At 40.9% G+C, this 21495-nt stretch overlaps 5 protein-coding genes across 8 annotated transcripts in view; 3 read left to right on the top strand and 2 right to left on the bottom strand.

Annotated features, from left to right (window-relative positions):
• Positions 1-7805: 7805 nt before the first annotated feature.
• LOC104812646 (equilibrative nucleotide transporter 3-like) lies at positions 7806-10387 on the bottom strand. The gene is given in 10 exon segments (XM_010539922.2): positions 7806-8060; positions 8148-8363; positions 8365-8419; positions 8533-8690; positions 8795-8973; positions 9054-9159; positions 9252-9395; positions 9472-9627; positions 9719-9823; positions 9916-10387. Coding segments are annotated over 10 exon segments (1275 nt in total). The 5' UTR covers positions 9958-10387; the 3' UTR covers positions 7806-7946.
• Positions 10388-12214: 1827 nt separating this feature from the next.
• On the top strand, positions 12215-14423 carry LOC104812638 (leucine-rich repeat extensin-like protein 5). Its single transcript, XM_010539911.1, is given in 3 exon segments — positions 12215-12506; positions 13273-13410; positions 13413-14423. Coding segments are annotated over 3 exon segments (1248 nt in total). The 5' UTR covers positions 12215-12274; the 3' UTR covers positions 14291-14423.
• Positions 14424-14766: 343 nt separating this feature from the next.
• Positions 14767-17635, top strand: LOC104812629 (4-coumarate--CoA ligase-like 7). The gene is made up of 6 exons (XM_010539900.2): positions 14767-15783; positions 16121-16310; positions 16488-16633; positions 16927-16994; positions 17120-17222; positions 17328-17635. Exons 1-6 carry the CDS (start codon positions 14767-14769, stop codon positions 17442-17444), a joined length of 1641 nt encoding a protein of 546 aa, XP_010538202.1. The 3' UTR covers positions 17445-17635.
• A 652-nt stretch (positions 17636-18287) lies between these two features.
• LOC104812597 (U-box domain-containing protein 8) lies at positions 18288-20895 on the top strand. Its single transcript, XM_010539854.1, has 2 exons — positions 18288-19767; positions 20261-20895. Exon 1 carries the CDS (start codon positions 18546-18548, stop codon positions 19653-19655), a length of 1110 nt encoding a protein of 369 aa, XP_010538156.1. The 5' UTR covers positions 18288-18545; the 3' UTR covers positions 19656-19767; positions 20261-20895.
• A 94-nt stretch (positions 20896-20989) lies between these two features.
• Positions 20990-21495, bottom strand: part of LOC104812605 (transcription factor bHLH103) — a 2235-nt gene continuing 1729 nt past the window's right edge. The window contains exon 7 of one of the 4 annotated variants that reach the window (XM_010539865.2): positions 20990-21399. In XM_010539865.2, coding sequence (XP_010538167.1) covers positions 21248-21399 — 152 coding nt within the window. In that variant the 3' untranslated portion in view covers positions 20990-21247. The other 3 variants (XM_010539873.2, XM_010539890.2, XM_010539882.2) reach the window with 3 other exon arrangements.

Genomic DNA, 21495 nt, shown 5'->3' with positions numbered 1-21495 from the left:
TTGATGACCCAACCGAGCATGGCAGCCGCGTGCTCATCACACGAGTGTTGCTGCTGCACCTTCGTCTCCGACTTGGCTTCTTGACTCGGGGGCATCGCATCATATCACATCAGACTTGCACAATCTCTCCCTCCATGAGCCGTACTCCGGTGGTGACGAAGTAGAGCTTGGTGACGGATCCTCCCATCCGATCACACACACGGGTTCCTTATCATTCTCCTCAACCTCTCGTCCTTTATCACTCACTAATATATTATGCGTCCCTTCATTACATCGAAACCTCATATCTATCCATCAACTTTGCACCACTAATCGTGTTTCCGTTGAATTTTACCCTTTTCACTTTCAGGTAAAGGATCTCGCAACGGGGGAACGGCTCACCACGGGAATGCTTAAGGATGGCGTCTATGAGTGGCCTCCCGACCCTAGTTCTGTGTCTTCTTCGTCCTTTTCCGTTTTTTCTACTACTAAGACCACTTTTGCGGATTGGCATTCTAGGCTTGACCATCCCTCTTTCGATGTTCTTAATAAGGTCATTCATCAATTTTCTTTACCTTTGTCTTCTAATAAACACAAACACCTTCAGTGTACGTCGTGTTCCATGAATAAAACTCATAAACTTCCTTTTTCGGAGTCTTCACTTACATCATCTCGTCCTTTAGAAATCATATTTTCGGATGTTTGGACGTCTCCCGTTTCTTCTTTTGATGGTTTCAAATACTATGTCATCTTTGTCGACCATTTTACGAGATACACATGGTTTTACCCATTACAACAAAAATCTCAAGTTCTTGAAATTTTTCCTCGGTTTAAATCCCTCGTTGAAAACCGTTTTCACCATCGTGTTCAAACTCTTTATTCCGACAATGGTGGCGAGTATATTGCCCTAAGATCTTTTCTTGCGGAACACGACATTCAACACCTCACCACTCCTCCTCATACCCCGAGCATAACGGAATTTCGGAACGTAAACACCGGCACATTATGGAAACGGGGTTAACACTCCTCACCCATGCATCCATGCCGTTATCCCATTGGACGTTTGCGTTTCCGACAGTCGTTTACCTCATAAACCGTCTTCCAACCAAAGTCCTAGAACATCAATCTCCCTACCAAGCCTTGTTTGGATCGTCACCGACATATACCACATTAAGAACATTTGGTTGTCTATGCTTTCCATGGCTTCGACCATATTCTCACCATAAACTCGAACCTCGGTCATTGCCTTGTGTTTTCGTGGGTTACTCTTTGACTCAACATGCCTTTCTATGTCTAAACCCACGAACATCTCGTGTCTTTGTGTCTCGCCATGTCACCTTTGTCGAGTCCAGATTTCCGTTCTCCTCTCTCTCGGTACCTCTCTTGGACTCAAACGCTTCAGTCGAACCCTCACGATCTATGTCACCATCTCACACACTAGTTCCGGTTGGTCCACTCATAGCACCATCTCCCGCTGCCGTGACCTCGTCTGCAGCTCCTCTACCGACACCACTCTCGGCCACCTCTTCTCAATCACCGTCACCCGTTCCCTCGCCAAACCATCTCCCTACATCAACAACTGACGCCACTCACATCCCGAATACCACAGAACCCACCATCACCGAAACCATCGACACACCACCCTCAAATACGCCTCCGTCTCCACCAAAACATAGCCACCCGATGACCACCCGTTCCAAAAATCAAATCACCAAACCAAATACCAAATACATAAATACCTTAACTTCCAAATCAAGTGATGATACCGAACCCACGTGTGTCACTCAAGCTCTCAAATCACCACGTTGGAGACAAGCCATGACGGAGGAATTTGATGCTCTTGTGAAAAACGGGACTTGGATTTTGGTTCCACCAGATGCCTCTTATAACATTGTGGGATGTAAATGGGTGTTCCGAACTAAACGACATGCTGATGGTTCTTTTGACAGGTGCAAGGCTCGACTCGTTGCCAAAGGTTTTCATCAACGACCCGGTGTAGATTATCACGACACATTCAGTCCGGTGGTGAAACCGGCAACTGTACGTCTCATCCTCAGCCTTGCTGTCACTCGTGGATGGTCTCTACGACAACTTGACGTTAACAACGCCTTCCTCCAAGGCCACCTCAGTGAAGATGTCTACATGACCCAACCTCCCGGTTATGTTGATTGTGATCGACCATCACATGTATGCAAGCTACACAAAGCTATCTATGGGCTCAAGCAAGCACCCCGGGCATGGTACACGGAGCTTCGGAATTTTCTCATTGCCACGGGATTTGTCAATTCCCTGGCCGACACGTCGTTGTTTGTTCTCCGGGATGCTGACGTCGTTATATATCTTCTTGTCTACGTTGATGATATTATCATCACCGGAAACAACGCCGTCCGATGTCAAGACATCATCACCATGCTCGGCAGCCGCTTCTCGATCAAAGACCTTGGCCGCCTCTCCTTCTTCCTCGGAGTCGAAGTGTCACACTCAACCGATGGTATCTATCTTACACAACGCCGATACATAATTGATCTCCTAAAGCGGACCAACATGTTCCACTCCAAACCGGTCTCCACTCCGATGTCGTCGACCACGTCTCTCACTTTGACGTCGGGGCAGCCTCTTGATGACCCAACCGAGTACCGCAACATTGTCGGGAGCTTGCAATATCTTCATTTCACAAGACCCGGCATCGCATTCGCCGTCAACAAGCTGTCTCAGTTCATGCACAAACCAACAACGGACCATTGGCAAGGGGTCAAGAGAGTGTTACGGTACCTCGTCGGCTCCTCTTCTCTCGGCCTATTCTTGACTTCCCAGAACTCTCCCACGTTACATGCCTGTTCCGACGCAGATTGGGGTGGAAATCGGGATGATTATACGTCCACAAGTGCCCACATTGTGTACTACGGCAAACCCCCGATCTCTTGGTCTTCGAAGAAGCAAAGAACCGCGGCTAGATCATCCACAGAAGCCGAATACAAATCTGTTGCAACAACGGCCTCCGAAATTCGCTGGCTTTCATCTCTTTTCTCCGAGCTTGGAATCACACCTTCATCCTCGCCGGTAATCTTCTGTGACAATGTCGGCGCGACGTACCTATGTGCTAATCCTGTTTTTCATTCTCGTATGAAGCATGTCGCGATTGACTATCACTTCATCCGTGGTCTCGTTCGTGATGGTCATCTCCGCGTGTCCCATATCTCCTCGGTGGATCAACTCGTCGACACTCTCACAAAGCCTCTACCCCGAGCTCGGTTTGACTTGTTGCGGGTCAAGATTGGTCTCGCACACGATCCTCATCTTGCGGGGGCGTAAAGGAAGGAAATAATATTGTTATTATTTTTAGTATCAATCCCTGATTCTTTGCTGTATTTGTTTCTTCAATCATCTCCTCATGCGTGTATATATGTCTTGTAAATCACATAATGCAATACACAGAAAACTATTTTCCCAATCTGTCGTTCAGATCACACGTGGCACTTTGTCGTCTATCAGATTGTGAGCCGAAGAACAAACGACCGGAACCGGCGAGATTGGCCGGAGCGTGCACGTGGGCAGACACGTGTCCCAATCTTTACGTGGGTTATTTTGCATGGGATGATTGGAAGAGACGAGTAAATTGGCGACACGTGTGTAGTGACTTGGCTAGGTTCGAAATCGGAAACGCAAACCATCGGTTTTAATGAAATCACGGCGAAGGCTTCTTTTTGTCGCTTTATACACGTGTAGGTATCACGCGCTGTCTGACGCTGTGGACGCGTGGAACAGATTATGGGTCCCACTTGAGGTGAAACGTTGACGTGTTTTTTGTTGTGTGATTAGCTGTGTTATGTTTTTTTTAGTTAATAATTAGAAACTGGATGTAAGTGAGATTGTGATCCAATGGCTTGACATCTTTATATTTCAATTATTTATTGTTGTTTGCTTTGATGAAGACTTTTTTAGAACTCATTGAGTCTACTGATTCCTTTTTCACTTTATAAGGTTGTTTTTCTTTTTATGTTTTCCAAATAATTTTAAATTAAAATGATGAAAAGCAAAAACGATAATAGAAATAGAAAATCGTTTTTTTTAATCAACTAGTCTATCACCAACACCAACCATCCGATTCCTTATAAAAAAAATAATTTCTTCTTATTTCTATTAATTTAAATAACTCATCTGATTTTTTTCGTATCTTTCAAATTCCCAATTAATATTTAGGCAAAAATATATCCAAATTTTGAGAAAGACTAAAAAAAATTGTTGAATTGTTAACTTTAAAAAAAAAAAACAGATGAGTTGATCATGAACTCTCTTGCAAACAAACACGTCAACCAATCTCTCGATGATGCAGAGACGGAAGAACAATAGTTTATGAACTCATTATTGCATAATTTTAGATTATAAAATGACTAAGAATTGTTGCATTCTACGGCTGAAGATCTATAAAACTGATTCTATAGTTTCCGGGGACAGTTGAAAGTTTGGATTTCAAGATTTTCAACCCATTTCGGGCGTAATTGCTTTTGTCCAAAACATAAAAAAAATGTGATTTTCTTTATAAAAAAAATACAGAACGGAAAAAAGAACAAAAAAGGGTTCAAAAATCGCAAGAAATGGGCGGCGAAGTGGATATATGTCTGCGTTGCGACCGAAAAGGCAAGCCTTGTTTTTGCATGATCACGGTTGCATGTTTCCATATCATATTTTGTACCACACGCGTTTTCCGTACATCTTTTGTATCCACAAAGATGATAAAGTTTTTTTTTTGGGGTCAAAATTGGAGCTTCATGTAATTTGTCTTTTGTTCAATTTATCACGTTTACGCCGCTTCCTAGATTTTACCATTTTTGTTAGGTCGACAATATATATATATATATCACTCGATTTTAATCCTTTTTTTTCTGTTCCCATTTGAGCCGTAACGTAGTCAAATGATATATATATATATATATATATATATATATGTTTCACGTTGTCATTCTGGTTTTATAAAAAATAAAAAGAAATTCAAAACGATTTTTAAAATGTGGTGAATTGCCGTAAAAACACAAGCAACGATTTCAACAATTTAATTCCAAACACACCATCTCTTTTATTTTTTGTCAAAACTTGTCTACTCTTAACTTTTGAGATGAATTGAAAAATATGCAAGATTATGAAAAAAAGGGTAATGGCATTAAACGATGTGACACGATTTGGGACCCTTCTCCTTTTTTCCCTTACGGACAAAGTATTTTCAAGGATCGCGGACTTGGGACCTTCAAAGCTTGATGATTCATACTACTACACACACACACACATATATATATATATATATATATTTAATGTACGTACAACTATGATCTTCATATATACAGTCATGGAGAGGAGAAAGAAGAAGTAACAGATTAAGAAACATGTTTTTCAAAACATCTTCTTATAATTCTACAAATTCAGCGGATTCAAATGAAATATAGAATAAAATTAAATTCAGATCCATTTAATAGCATGAGCTAATCAAGAAAGTCCAAATCATCCATACAAATGATATAAATGCGATGAACAGAATTCAATTCGAGGAAAGTGAATAGATATATAATCCTTCCGTACGATCGGAAGCTTCTATAATCACATGTGTTTTATCTGTGGTCAACGGCTACGTATCTCGTACGTCATTTATACGTCAAAGCTTATCTGTCCAATTTCTTATATATATATTTTTTTTAAAAATATCCAATTTTCACATGTTTAATTGTTATTTTGGTCCCCGTGGATGTGTCTTCAAGCACAGGCGGAACATAGGAAGGCCGAAAGCCAACTGAATTTTTTTTTACCTCTGTAAAGCATTTTTTTTAACATTTTAAGTCAAAATTATTTATATATTTCTTATGGGTATAACATCAAGAATAAGAACTAATAAGTGTATGATTTTTATTTCTTACATTTTTCGTTCAAATTTATTTATGTGTTATGATGTATATTTGACACTGAAAATAAGAACTAACAAGAAAGAGTATGATACGTAGATTTTTAGTTAATGATTGTTTTTTCCAAGGAAAATAAGACTTAACCTTTTTAATCAATATGTTATTTCAACATATAATGGAAATGTTTTTATTCATAAAGTGAAATACGTTGGCTTTTGATAGAAGACCGACTAATTAAAAGTCAAGGATATACAAATTAGTCACAGCCGCCCATAGGAAAAAAAACACACTTATGTTTCATAAAAGTCCATTTTGTTTTATCTTTAAATGTGGATTGTCGAATACCACAGAAAAAAAAAAAAAAACAAAAGTGGATTTATGTCTTTTACGTTGTGTGTGGATCTCTTACGATTTCACATTATATAAAAGGCTACAACTTTGAGTGTTACTTACATTTAAAAATATATACAAACCACAAGTGGCAACATATACAAATATATATAATTTCTAAAAAGTTTTGTTTCTAGGCGTTTATGAAGAAAAAGGTTTTATTACACAATTTGATGACGTAATGTATAACGTCATCAAATTGTGTAATAAAACCCTCTTCTTTTTTTTTTTTTAATGAATAAACGAAACAACTTTATAATGTGGGCAACACGATTACGAGCTCTATCAACAAGTCTTGCCCCTGCGAGTGCTGCAAATCGATATTGATCATTCGAATACTCGAATAATATGTCCAACATAAATATATGCTTGGGTTACAGATTGGGCCCCCATCGGAGGCCCATTACTTGTTTATAGGCCTTATTGTTTTACGAAAATCAGCAAAACGACGCCGTTGAAAGTTGGCAGTACACGTGAATATTGTACCCACCGAAGAGATTATTGTTTAGAACCACTATATTGTATTTATATTACTCAATTTTTTTACATAGTTGTTTTTGTTTTTGTTTTCCTGTATACTTGAATCATACTTTTTGGATGTTTATTTCTAGTTTATAAATTATATTTTTTTGGCGGTTTATCTATTATTTTGTGGTGTTGTTCATTTCATTTTCTCCGTTATTTTTTGATGGTGTATAGGTTAAATAGATGCGACCAAATGGGTCATTTGAGTGAAGAACCCTAACTGAAAAAGGACTCTCTTTCTCCATGCAATTAATTACCTCGATTGCCAATTTACCAGTCCTTCCATGTAACTCTTCTCCAACCGGCGTTCAATTTCACCATCTTTCTCCGGTCAGCCTTACCGTTTGGTTAATGCCGGAGACGGAGGCTCAACCTCCGATGCACTCGCTCCGACGGGCCACGGAGGGGAAGAAGGCGTGCGAAACTCATCACTTGCATCTCAATCTGAGGCAACACCGACAGGAAGTGTCGAGGAATCATCGGAGGCCGAGTTAAATGTCGGAGAAAGGGCACAGAGGCCGGGGAAAACTTCGAAAAGGAAGCGAGTGATAGTGGGTGAGGCGGAGGCTGTGAGGAAGATGAAGCTAAAGAGAGGGGATGTTCAGTTGGACTTGATAAGGATGGTGTTGAAGAGAGAAGTGGAGAAGATGAAGAAGCCCAACAAAGTGACAGAGAGTTCGATGATTTCTAGGGTTCCGGAGAAGAGGATGACGAGGATTCCTCCTAATGGCGTTACTTGTTGAGATCCTCAGAAGATCGAGTCGAGATCTCAATTCATGATTCTTGATCAATCAGGGCTCTTCGAAGATGAAAATGCAACTAACTCGTTTGACCTGACAGAATCTGAAAACTGAAACAGCGCTGAACACTTTTGCCTGTTTTGTCCTGATTATCTGTAATCTAAATCTTTGGTCCACAACGTATGATTAATTTCAGTTTCCCTGTTATGATGTTCATGAAGTTTAGACGCTTCGTGGTCAGAGAAGTTCAAGAATTGCAGACCAGGATGCAAACTTTGATGCATGATAGAGAATTCAATTCATAAAATGATGGGTTTTGTCAACATCTGCGAAAGCTCGAACATAATCTTACATCTCAAGAACGTATGAATCTGTGTCGTGTCTTCGTTCTGCAAGTGAAGTTTCAGGTGGAGAGATGATTTGGTCAGAAGGCATTCTTCTTCCCTATAAGCCATAACCAGTCCAAAGCAACCCCTGCAAATATCCCTCCTAACAGGAACAACACCAGCAAGTTCCCTAGAGCGTTTTGCTCCGGACCCTTCACGCAAAATAACTCGGATATCTGAGAATTTGACGAGCTAGACCGATGATTTGAAAGCATATCTATAAGGGTTTTGTTACTTACTTTATATCCTCTTGGTGCAGTGGTTAGAATGCAGACAGTGAGATGACCGTTTGTTAGCCCCAGGAAGGAAGTGAGCATTATCATCCAACCTTGATCACCGTATTTCGCGGTGAAGTAGAATGCCGGGACAAGCAAGAACCGTGACACGACCGCTAAGGTGATTCCTTTTCTGCTCTCTAACTTGAGAAACTTCACCAGAGACGATGTGTTATGATGTATATTTGCCGATCAGATCCCAGAAATTGTACATCGCGATCAGGACAAGAGCGTACCTGTCGGGAAATGCAACCACGACAACGACAAGAAAGTTAGGGCCTTTGAGTTTATGTTTTCTGGGTTTTCTTGAGAACAGAGTTAACATATCTGGGTCGAGCTGATCTTTTACCAGTCGCCTAGACCGTGCTCTCCTGTGTTCTCATACAAGAACCCGGGAAAGATGGAAAGTGTCAAGACATAGATGAGGAACAAATCGACTGCATAGTCTATGTTCTGAAGCAACAGCTCCTTGTTGCTGAGACGCAGATTCTTGGAGTCATCTTCTGCCTGCAGAGAAGGTTCCAGGAGCTAAACCCTCGTTAAATGAAGAAACGTCTTATGAAAATGGTGATAAGTACCGAGCAGAGAAGATTCCAAGATCATGTGATTACCACTTCTGATTGGTTCTGGTTCTGGATACCAGCAGCAGCGAGATCAGCTGAGACGGTTTTGGAACCTTCAGATGCCGCTTTTCTGCGATAGTATTTAACAATCGGCAGTTTTGGGAACACGTAAGCGTACAGGAACACGCACACGAGCTCTATGAAAGTTGATATAGCTAAGAACAACACTGCAGAAACAAAAGTATGGAAGAGTTAATAGCCATTACAGTCCGATCTTGACGGTAGAACATCTGATAAATGTACTTACTAGCTCCTTTCCGGAGACCCTCGTTGGAAGATTTGAAGGCTGCTTTGGTTAATAGCCTCAGTGTCGAAGTTAAGGCACCAGCTGCAGCCAAGCCCGCCATGAAAGACTGCAGGGAAAAAAAAATCCCAAAATAAATCGGTTTAATCTGAACCGATATTCAGAACTCAAGATCCGATTTTGGACAAAAAGGAGTGAAACCTGGATGAGCTCGGGACACATCAATGACAAGTCCCCCACCATTCCTCCTTGTACAGTTGCATCTGCCAGCCCGAAGGAAGCAACGATTGCACACAAGCCGATGTAAGGACCGATCCCACCGCCTCCTCTCGTCGCCATATCCAACTGTTGGCATTTGCTAAAGTGTCAGATCGGTCTGAAAGAAAATGCAGTTCAAGAATCTGAATATTATTATACTCACAAGAATGAGCAGGAAAGTGCCGATGGAGAAGAGAACGTATCCTATCAAGTTGCGCCTTCGTGTATCGATCTTTGACTCGTGATAGGCCAGAATCGCAATCGTTCCAAGGGCAAACGGCTGGTACACGAGCGTAAGAACCCGTGAAGGGTGGTAATCCTAAACAAGAAAGCAGATTCAGAAGCCAAGAACAGAATCTGTAACACTCTGTACCGGGAAACAATGGGGGGGAAAACCAAGAACTATGTACCGGGAAAACTTGATAGTAATAATCTCCAATGGTGACCATACTGTTCCAGGAGACGAGCGATCCGATTCCAAGAATGAAGCAAACGACCACTGCTTGATTCTTGCCCTGATTATCACCAGACATAACAGATCAAGGCTCTGAAAAGAAAAATAAAACCTGGTCTGAATCTGAGTAGAGATCTCTTTGGAAAACAAAACCTGGAGCCTCTCTGGGGGTTGGTTCTCGTCGGAAACCGACATTGTAGTCTTTGCCGAGACAGAACTCAGAAACGAAACAGATCACTGGAGATGTCTTCAGGACAAGTGAAAGCCAAACTTAGAGTCAACGAGTTAGAGCTCTTGAGTAAGATCCGTAGAAGATTCTGCAGGTATCACGCATGTTTTCTACGCGATCCAAAATAAAATACACGAATAACTGACGAAACGAAACAAGAGACGGAAAAAAAAAAGAGCTCGAGAACTCGGAAATCCAGGAAAAAAAGAAGAAGAATGAAGATGGCAGCAAACAAAAAAATTCGTCTTTTTCAAAGGAGAGTTGTGGATTCAAATCCGAAGAAAAAGATGTCTGAAACCGAAACTTTTCCCGAGAAAATCTATTCACATTTAATTTTCCCGCATTGGTGTTCGAGAAAATATCCTTTCATTGCTTATGATTACGTAAAACTTTGAATACAGACTATATATATGTATCATAACAGATGCATTTCAATACTTATATTTTTTCTAAAATATTTTAATAATACATCTTTGTATATATTTATATACAAGGAAGTCGATTCACAGCAAAGCGATACTTACCCTACCAGGGACCGTACCAAAAATTCAATATTTCGAGAGTAATTTGTATTATTTGACCCATTTTAAGAAATTTATATGATATTCTATATATATTCTAAAATATGAATCATTACCATTTTCTATATATATATATTGCAAATTGCAATTAGACAAAGCAGAAAAGGATAAGTATAATGAAAAAAAGTAGGGGTATGGATGCATATTTTCCTATAAATTATATGTTAGAAAATGACAATATTTCTAGTAATACCATTGACTATGGTGGCAGTTTGGTGGCGATTTGGCCACTTGCTCAAATATAAATGCTTCCCCATTGCCCAAGGATTTGGACTACAATTTCCCCCCAAAAGAATGCAATAATACATCGCATTACCATAGAGTCGTGGCTATTAATACACATGCTAATCAATATTCGACTATAAACACTTGAATTCTATGGGTTGGATAATTAATTGATACATAGTCACCGAAAAATGAGATCAAATATCATAGTAAACAATTAATTACAGTTCTTTAATAAAAGTATATTCAATGTTTTTAAAGACGAGACAAACTATAAATTATGTTGTGTAACAAGAAAACGACTGTTAAATGGACCTAACTGGAGACATAGGCCCATATAACGCCAACTCCATATGGGCTGAGCCCATTTCCACCGAATACCGATGCTTCGAGCCCTTAATATATATATATAATGTGAAGGATAATTTAATTTTGTCTGGTCAATATTTTAGTATAAAAAAAATGGAATTTGACGTCATTGAGAGTTGAGTTACACCAAAGTCTGCAATGACTCCAAATTTAGTTATTATGTAATGATGATTAATATAAACATTTTATTTTGCCGTCCACCATTGTTTACCCACTCAACCTTGACGTCAGATACTACCAGCTCCTCATAATTATAATTATAATCACAGCAATAATTTGCTCAATATTATTATATATATTTTTTGCCGTCAGACTAATTAAGATGATTTAAAACACAGTAGAGAATCTGCTGTGGAAAAAATACATATTAGTTACACCTTATATATATATATATATATATATATATACACGATGGAACAATATATTTTTAAAAAAACTTTCCTTGGAAAATTTAAGCTACTCGAGACTAAATAATTCATAGGATACATACAAATATGTCAATTTTGATTCGAAACCAATTCGAGTCCATAAAAAAATATCGGATTTCAAATCTAAATTCATTGATCTAAAAAAATTTGATATTTCATATCGATTTAAAAACTCGATTAATTTATTTTAAAAAATAAAAATATCTATAAAAATTTGATGGGATTATATCTGATCAGTTCAGTCAAACCCAAATCCGAATTTTATAAGGTTAGACTTCATGTTTCATTGTATTGGTACTAAAAAATTCGTGATTATATAGGATCGAACTTCATATTTCATTGTATAAGTCATAAATTCGTCTGAAAACGTTTATTTAATTTACCAATCCTAGAATATTTGTGTTAAATGACTAGTTTATTTTCCTCCTAATTACATCATATCACACGATTTTTGTATTTGATCTTTGCATACGCATTGGGACAGTTAAAAAAAAGGGCGTGGTAACTATAGACATTGACTGTGATTCTATATCCATCACAGTCCTGTCTCTCTATCATCCACCAACCACACGACACATTCAGCTTGTGTGTGTATTGTGTATATATATATTTCTCCGTTTTATTCATCGGAATAAAAAAGCACTAAAAAAAAACAAAATTGTAACAGACAAATAAAAAAAATGGCATCGATGCTTCCGCCGGAGCTAGACAACGACTCGGTGGCGTCGTCGCCGAGGACGTCGGAGTACGATCCACTGCCACGTGTACGGCTGATGTGCACCTTCGGCGGGAAGATCCTCCCTCGACCGCACGATAACCAGCTCTCCTACGTCGGCGGCGACAACCGCATCGTCGCCGTCCATCGACACACCTCCTTCTCCTCTCTCCTCCACAAGCTCTCCAAGCTCTCTGGTACTTTTTTTCTGTAAAGCTTTGGTTTTTCTTGTTGGATCCTGAATTATTAGCTTACGATCATGTGGGTTTCGTGACTTTATGATTTAAAATTATATTATGAGGAACTAAATTAACTTTATGATTTCGATGGGGATGTTTCTGGAAAAAAGTAATCTGATTTGGGTAATTTGTTTTGTGGGGATGCTGGAAATCATCCAAACTGGGGAAACGATTGATAAACGATGATCCATCGCATTATGATGTAAATTTTGAAAGCCCAGAAGCTTGTTTTTTTTTTCTGAAGGGGAAATTATTGCCAAAAAAAAGTTATTAGCTTGTTCTAATGTTTGAAAAAAAACTCCAAACTTTTTTTTTTATGAAAAAAGCTTCAAACTTTGAAGTCTACGAATCAAACTAAAGCTGAAAGACAAATTCTTTGAGGCTTATGAACAATTTTTAGAGCATTTGATTGGCTTTTCTGATCTTTAATTAAATGTTATATCTTTTGAAAGTTTGGATTTGTTGTGCTGTAAAGTGTAAACTTTAAAGTTCGGATTTTTTAGGACTTTCGGACAAAAAAAAAATTCATCTTTGCTAGTTAGTCAACTTATTTTCTATTTACAATCATTTAATTCCATATTGTTTTATTACATAACTTGTTTATGTGGAAAAAATTAATTTTGGAAATTCGAATATATATGGCCACAAAATTCAGGAATTATGACAGCTGTTAATTTCGATAGGGAATATTGTTGTCTGATTGATTGATTGGAATGTGGATAAGGTACAAGCAACATCAGCGTGAAGTACCAGCTACCGAACGAAGATCTTGACGCGTTGATCTCCGTATCAACGGATGAGGACGTCGAGAACATGATGGAAGAGTACGACCGCGTCGCACAGAATCAAAACCCATCCCCAGCGGGGGCGGCGGTGACGGCGCCAGCCGAGCGAGCAGTATCAGCTCCCTCCTCGACAGCTCCGTCAACCGCGAGCAGTGGTTCCTCGACGCCCTCAATAATGGCCCCGCCGGCGCCGTCTCCGGCGGTTCAGTCGCCGGAATCGAGCGCAACCGCTCTGAAGTTTCATCCATCGTGTCGGAAGTGCCCGATTACCTATTCGGGTTGGATAACCCGGAAGAAGAGCGTGACCCAAAACCGAAGATCCGACGGGAAATCTCGGCGGTTTCGGATCCGGGTTCGCCCGGTCAGGTTTCTTCACCGTTCGGGTCCACCTCGTCGGCTCCTGTATTGCGTTCTTCGACGCCGGAACTCCCACCGGTTCAAATCAAACCGGAAAACCCTGACCTGGATTCCATCTCAAACCGGGACGAAACCGACTCTCAACCCGAACCGGTAAGTCAGCAAACCGGTCACCTGGGCAACACGCCGTGGCAATACCCTTCTCCGCGTGTTCACTACCCTAGTCATGCAGTTCACCCGGTGCCGGTTTATTATGTTTCCAGTCCGGTTCATCCCAGCCATGCTCCGGTTCAACATATTCCGGCTCCGGTTCAGGCTCAGGCGCCGGCGCAATTTCTTCCACAGTACCATCACGTGCAATCCGGTCATCATCATGTACCAATGGGTTACCACCAGCCTCATCCGATTCCCGGTTCGGGTCACGTATATGGTGGACCGGTTCAGCCTGTTATGATGGCTCCCGATGGAGTAAACCGGAGCGGTTATTATGGGATAAAAAGCCCGGGTCCGGTCCATGTTTATCATCCCGGTATGATGGTCCCTGGCGTCGAGGAACAACACAGAACCGAACCGGATACGGACCCGGGTCGGACTCTTTAGTTTGTTGAAACCGGATCCAAGTTTTCGTGTTTTCCAATGTGGTTTGGTTTGTCTTTGGCTTTACGTCCTCTGTGGATTTATGTGAACCATAAAGTATTATTTGTGTTATATTGCAATGTCAATTTATTTCCAACAAATTGGTCGGTGATTACAGACGATAAATACTAGTACATCTTTTGTGTAATTATGCAATTATAAGAGACGGCTTGAGCGCCACGTGGATCGCTATTAACTAATTGATGAAAAGTCAAACTATTTATGGGCAAATGTATAAATTCATAATCAACAATGAAATGATTATGACAGTATTAGAACTCCTAATATCTATTGGAGTCTTTTTGGTTACTCGTAATTAACGTATGATTATCTGAATTCGTGGATTTAAGTACTATTCTTTCGCTCTAAATAATCAAAAGTCCTCCGCTGTCTTCTTCTTATCTGCTGCGTCTCATCATCTCCCTCGAATCTCTCCGGCGATGGAGAAATCCGGCTATGGCAGGGACGGCATTTTCCGATCTCTCCGTCCGCCTCTCGTTCTCCCAAAAGACCCAAATCTCTCCTTAGTCTCTTTCCTCTTCCGTGATTCTTCTTCGTACCCGATGAAGCCTGCCCTCATCGACGCCGATTCCGGCGAGTCCCTCTCCTTCTCTCAGCTCAAATCCACCGTCGCCAGGCTTGCACACGGGTTTCTCCGTCTGGGTATTCACAAAAACGACGTTGTGTTGATCTTCGCGCCGAATTCTTTCCAGTTCCCTCTCTGTTTCTTCGCCGTCACCGCAATCGGCGGCGTCGCCACCACCGCGAACCCGCTTTATACGGTGGAGGAGCTTTCGAAGCAGATCAAGGACTCGAAGCCGAAGATCATTGTGTCTGTCCACCAACTGCTGGACAAAATTAAGGGTTTTGATCTCCCCGTTGTTCTGATTGGTCCGGGAGAATCCATACAGGTTCCTCGTACCGGGTCGAGCACGAAGGTTATGAGCTTCCATGACGTGATGAATCTATCTGGGTCTTCCTCGGATTTCCCGATCGTCGATGTCAAACAATCCGACACGGCTGCTCTGTTGTATTCTTCCGGCACCACAGGAACGAGCAAAGGCGTTGAATTGACTCATAGGAATTTCATTGCGGCGTCTTTGATGATAACGATGGATCAGGAGCTCATGGGAGAGATGCACCATGTGTTCTTGTGCTTCCTTCCGATGTTCCACGTGTTTGGATTGGCAGTGATAACGTATTCTCAGCTGCGGAAGGGGAATGCTGTGGTTTCCATGGCGAAATTCGAACTCGATGCTCTTCTTAAGAACATCGAAAAGTATCGAGTCACCAATCTGTGGGTCGTTCCTCCTGTTTTCCTTGCTCTTTCCAAGCAAAGTGCTGCGAGAAAATACGATCTTTCATCGTTGAAGTACATTGGATCGGGGGCTGCACCTCTTGGAAAAGAGTTGATGGATGAGTGCGGAAAAAATATGCCTAACGTGATGCTCTTGCAGGTACTCTGATCGTCCTGTTCTTGGTTTCTGTATTGAGTGGGTTAGAGCCACCCTATCATTAGGCCGAGCTGTTTTCTGGTGAATAGAAATCATAGCTGATCAAATCTTTGTTTGTTGAGACACTTAAGGTTTCATTGGATACTGAAAAAAAAATGTTCTTGGAATTCATTCATCAAAGCCAACATGAATAGACCAATGCAGAGCACGTTTTTGTCTTGTGTTTATCCCTAAATCTATTCATGTGGAGATATTGCCATCAGTGAAGGGAGTCATTTAATGTGAAATGTTTTCAAATGTGCATTTCATGAAAGGAGTGTGACCTATTATCTTTTTTCAGGGATATGGCATGACTGAAACTTGTGGGATCATCTCTCTGGAGGATCCAAGACTGGGGAAACGGAATACGGGTTCAGCCGGAATGCTAGTCTCTGGAGTTGAAGCTCAGGTAGTGAGCGTTGAAACTCAAAAACCGTCGCCTCCTAAACAGTTAGGTGAAATATGGGTCCGAGGGCCTAACATGATGAGAGGTAGCATTCAATCCCGATTTTAGTTTTGAAAGTATCAGCCTTTGGAAGATGGGGAAAAGAAAGATCATATGTTTATTTTCCAAATGCACTTAACACAACTAGTGTTATACAGTTGTTTGAATCTTTCAGTATCCACTGATATCCTAATTCAAATCTTGTTAATCGATTGTGTTTCAGGTTATTTTAATAACCCTAAGGCGACGAAGGAGACAATTGATAAAAAGGGTTGGGTACATACCGGGGACCTTGGCTACTTCGATGAGGATGGTAACCTCTATGTTGTTGATCGGATCAAAGAACTTATCAAATACAAAGGCTTCCAGGTAACTTTTGTATGTTCGGTTCGTGCAAATTTTCCAGTTGGTTGATCTCCGTTAAACTACGGATTATTTCTTCAACTGCTTCGTAAGTTCATGTTCTTCGAACTTGAGTTGAAAGTCCTTGTAAAGGATTTAACTTTCCATTCAAATGAATCTATGATAGGCATGGACTGTGTTTTGATGTAATTCTGAGAACTAAAGTCAACTGAATAAGCAGTGAGTTATGTAAGATCATACCGGTTTCATGTCCCAATCTGGAGACTGATATCCTATTGTGTAATATAACTCGATCCCAGGTTGCTCCGGCTGAACTTGAAGGGCTTCTTGTATCTCACCCTGAGATACTAGACGCTGTCGTTATCCCGTAAGTGATGTGAATCAATGATGAATGTTGAATGAAATGAATGATGATCAATCACCATCAGAAGTCTTGAATCTATTCCCATAGCTCAGCTCAGCAATAGCAATCAATGGTGAATGTTGCTGCAGGTACCCAGATGAAGAAGCTGGTGAAGTGCCAATAGCGTTTGTCGTCCGGGCTCCCGGTAGCTCACTGACAAAGGAAGAGATACAAAATTTCATAGCTAAGCAGGTAAAAACACTCATTCCATCCATCAAAGCAACCATCTTTCCAATTTTTTTTTTCAACAGACACGTTCATTGAAATGGCGAATGCTCTGTGTTTTCCCCTTCCCAGGTTGCTCCTTTCAAGAGGCTGCGTCGGGTCTCTTTCATAAGCAGTGTCCCGAAATCGGCTTCTGGTAAAATATTGAGGAGAGAGCTCGTTCACCAAGTCAGACGATCCAAGATCTGAAATCCCGAATTGGCCCTTGGAGGGTGGAAAGATATTCAGTGGTTGTCATTTCATTTGTATAATCAGACAGAATATGAAATTCATAAAATTGTGGTCAAAGTCAAACCACTCGATGTTTTCAGACAAGAACTCAAGTTGATGTAAGGACTTGCATCTCTCATGACAAGTTTATGAACACGATTTTAGACGCATCGGAAAGGTAAAGGAACACGATTACTATAAAATTTTGTAGCTCATTACAAATTAATTTCTGAAATATTAGATTTTTTTTCTCCTTAAAATATTTTAATCATTTTTTTATTTTTTTATTAACCACTTCCGCTTAATTTTGGATTTATTTCAGTTAGTAACTGATGTCTCTGTCGGAAAATTGACACGTCATCGCGAAACGTTAGGAGATGGGCCCTACGATGGGCCGACGATTCTGACTTCTGGAGGCCCAACTTTCGCCAATCTTTTCTGCAAGGTACGTGTACGTATATACATGTACATATAGACATACCAATGATAAGATCTGCCAAATAAATATGTATTTTACTGATAACATTACATTAGTACATATGTACATCAATATACGTTAATTAATATTAGTTACTTTGCAAAAATATCTAACTATTTTTAGTTATATAATTAATTATCCCGTAATTTATAGGTTTTCTTCACAATTTTATTTTTTATTAGGTAAATCGTATAATTATAAGTAAACAGTTATGTTTTATTATTTCATCCTCTTTTTCCACTGAAATTGATTGATTGGCTGGATCGTTGAAAATCTTTGTTAAAAGTTTCTTTTTGGAACGAAAATGATTTGAAATAAAAATAGCACCACTGTTTCTAGAACAGGTTTTATTTTATCCCAAAATGCCCTCCTCCACAAAAATAGAAGGGCAGTATCGTCATTTCGGTTCATGCCATGCCATGGCAATAGCTTCACGGTTCACGAGTCTGTAGTCTCCTTTGTGGGTTTTATAACGAAGGCGGAAAGGCAGAGTCTTTGAGCAGAACGGCTCCTCTACAGGAATCTGATAAACCTTTCTCTCTCTCTCTCTCCCTCTCTCTCTCTCTCTCTTTCTTCTCGGAATCTAGAGAGGGAAAGTGGACATGGCGTCGAAGTTGCCGGACGATTTCAGATGCCCGATCTCTCTGGAGATTATGTCGGACCCGGTTATTCTCCAGTCAGGCCATACCTTCGACCGGGTCTCAATCCAACGGTGGCTTGATTCCGGCAACCGGACTTGTCCCATCAGCAAGATTCCATTGCCGGAGAACCCTTCTCTGATTCCGAACCACGCTCTCCGGAGCTTAATTTCAAACTATGCCCTCGTCTCTCCTCAGAAATCATGTCTTGGGACCGACGATGAGCAGCCCGTGGCTTTGATCTCTGCCCTGGTCTCCCGATCGTCGTCTCCTGAGCTGAAGCTCGGCTCCCTTATTCGCCTTGTCCGGGTCACGAAGCGCGATTCTTCTCTGCGCCGGAGGGTCACTGAGTCAGGCGCTGTGCCGGCGGTTCTGGACTGTGTCGACTCGGGTAATCTCTGTTTGCAGGAAAAGGCGCTCTCTTTGCTTCTGAACCTCAGTCTCGAAGACGACAACAAAGTGGGTTTGGTCGCCGATGGAGTGGTGAGGCGGATCGTGCGCCTCTTACGGATCGGGTCGTCCGATTGCAGAGCGGTTGCAGCTACTCTGCTGACGAGTTTGGCGGTCGTGGAAGTGAACAAAGCCACAATCGGCTCGTACCCAGATGCAATTCCGGCTCTTGTTTCTCTTCTTCGGAATGGAAATAACCGAGAAAGAAAAGAAGCAGCGACGGCTCTGTACGCTCTCTGTTCGTTTCCTGATAACCGGAAACGTGTTGTGGATTGTGGGTCGGTACCGATTTTGGTTCAGGCGGTGGATTCTGGTCTCGAGAGGGCGGTGGAAGTGTTGGGACTTCTGGTTAAGTGCAGAGGAGGAAGAGATGAGATGATCAAAGTAAGTGGGTGTGTTAAGGTTCTGGTTAACGTGTTGGGCAAAGGAAGTGCCAAGGGAATTCAATACGCCCTTTTTATCCTGAATTGCTTGTGTTGTTGTAGCCGAGAAATTCTAGACGAAGTAGGGAGAGAAGGGGTTATTGAGATATGCTTGAATCTAATGGAGGATGAGGGTGAGAAAATCAGGAGGAATGCTGCTAATTTGGTTCGGACTTTGCATGGAAATTCGATGCTTGCTTGATTGGGAATGTTGGGTTTGGGGTTACCGCGAAAGAGGAAGCGAAAAAGATCATTTTTTTCCGGTGGTGGTTCCGTGATTATAGTTCTCTGGTTTGGATGGTCTGGCTATGGAGGTGAGTTGGTTTTCTGTGTTGTTTCTCCTCTTGTAGTTCATGTACAAAAGAAAGATGCCTAGGTTTTCAGGCGAAGCAAAAGCTTTTCGTTTTTGGTTTTTGTACATTCAAATAAAGGATCATACAAAGTGCTTCAAAATGTTCATTTTCCAGAACTGTAATTTTGTTCGATGTTGGTCGAGCATCCCATTTTCGAAGCATTTTATCCCCTTTATGCCGATTTTGATTTTTCTGGAACCTAAAACCCATTCAGAGCACCTTAATCACTCATGTGTAGGTATATATATGTCTGCATAATCTTGCTGTTGGAAATATCAAAGAGAGAGAGAGAATTCAGCTGTGTATTCGTGTAGACTAATGTTTTTTTTTCCAATGTATTCGGCTGTGGCTTCGATTCAACATGCTGTTAAGCCAGTTGAGTTCATTGGCCTACTCCTACATGAGGATTATTGTGTTTCTTCCCTTGTCAAATGTTATTGCCTGATTGATTCAGTGCCACCTTCTGGAGAATTGTGTGATGAGGCTGTGTTGCTTGTTGATGGGATTGTGCTCGAATCATTTGTCACTCAGAACTGATACTCTTCGGTATATACTCACCATGGAAATGGAATGGAGAAAGTTTTGGTCTTTCAATTCCACCGAAGAAGTTCTGTACTAGATGATAGATCCCACAGCAGAAGAAGACAGAACTCCCACCATGGAAGACGGCTGGTTTCAGTGATGAAGGGCACTTCACAAGGCATTTCCTTTAGCTGCTTCAGGTGAATGAATACCCTTTTATCCATTGATTCGAACCAGTTGATTGATCGTTATTACGAGTGTTCTTAGGTGGAATATTCCTTGTAGTTGGTTATTTCTTAGGTCGGTCTAAGTTTGATTAACCTTTCGTTTTCTTGATGAAATAAGTAAATTATAAACCCGATCCACAGAGAGTTAGGGGCTGCATTTGACTTTACTTTAGTTGTCCGTTGTGATCTCTCGTGGGGACAGTAACATAACGGTGTTAAGGGGGACAGAACCGATTCCCTTTCCGGGCATGTTTTTTTCTTCATTATGTCTAATTGGGACAAAAGTTAATGCCATTTTTGTGGATCGCAAGCTAATAATAAACAAGATGTCACCTTTTCACACCAGCTGAACATGAATGATGATGCTCTGTATATAATGTTTCGATATCTCGGATTAATCTTGGATTGTGATTTTGCGTGGCACTGGTAATCTTTTTTGGATCTTGAAATGGTCATTGCCATTGTCATTGTCATGGTAATTATTTGAATGCTACCGTTAATCACAGTGCTTGTAAAAAGCACTGAAACATGTCTAAAGATGGTTGCTTTTACGTTGATTTTTTGTCCTTTTGCTGTTCTTGAATGAATGGCGTGATTCACGCCTTGGATTTGAGGTGGGGAAAAGGACAAATGAAGAGGAAGTGGCATTCATCATCATAAACCCTACTTTTTTTTAGGATCTTTAATTGTGTCTATTTGAAGTTTACACAGAATGGAAGGTTCCAGAAATCAGAAGGGTTCATCTGAGAAGCGACCAGAAAGGTGCTTGAGATGGGCATCAGGCAGAGTCCACGTCTTCTTAGATCTTCTCTTTGACTTGCTGTTTTGTCTGAACTCTGTTCCTTCACACATCAGAGACGCCATAATGATTTAAATTCGGAAGATTCTTTTGTCACGAGCAAAATGACAAACGCGAACTAATCAAGTTACGTACCTGCTG

The sequence above is a fragment of the Tarenaya hassleriana genome, unplaced genomic scaffold (genome assembly GCF_000463585.1).
Source record: "Tarenaya hassleriana unplaced genomic scaffold, ASM46358v1 Cleome1, whole genome shotgun sequence".
Taxonomy (NCBI): domain Eukaryota; kingdom Viridiplantae; phylum Streptophyta; class Magnoliopsida; order Brassicales; family Cleomaceae; genus Tarenaya; species Tarenaya hassleriana.
Note: the sequence above shows the minus strand (reverse complement) of the source record. Positions and strands in the feature narration are given on the sequence as shown.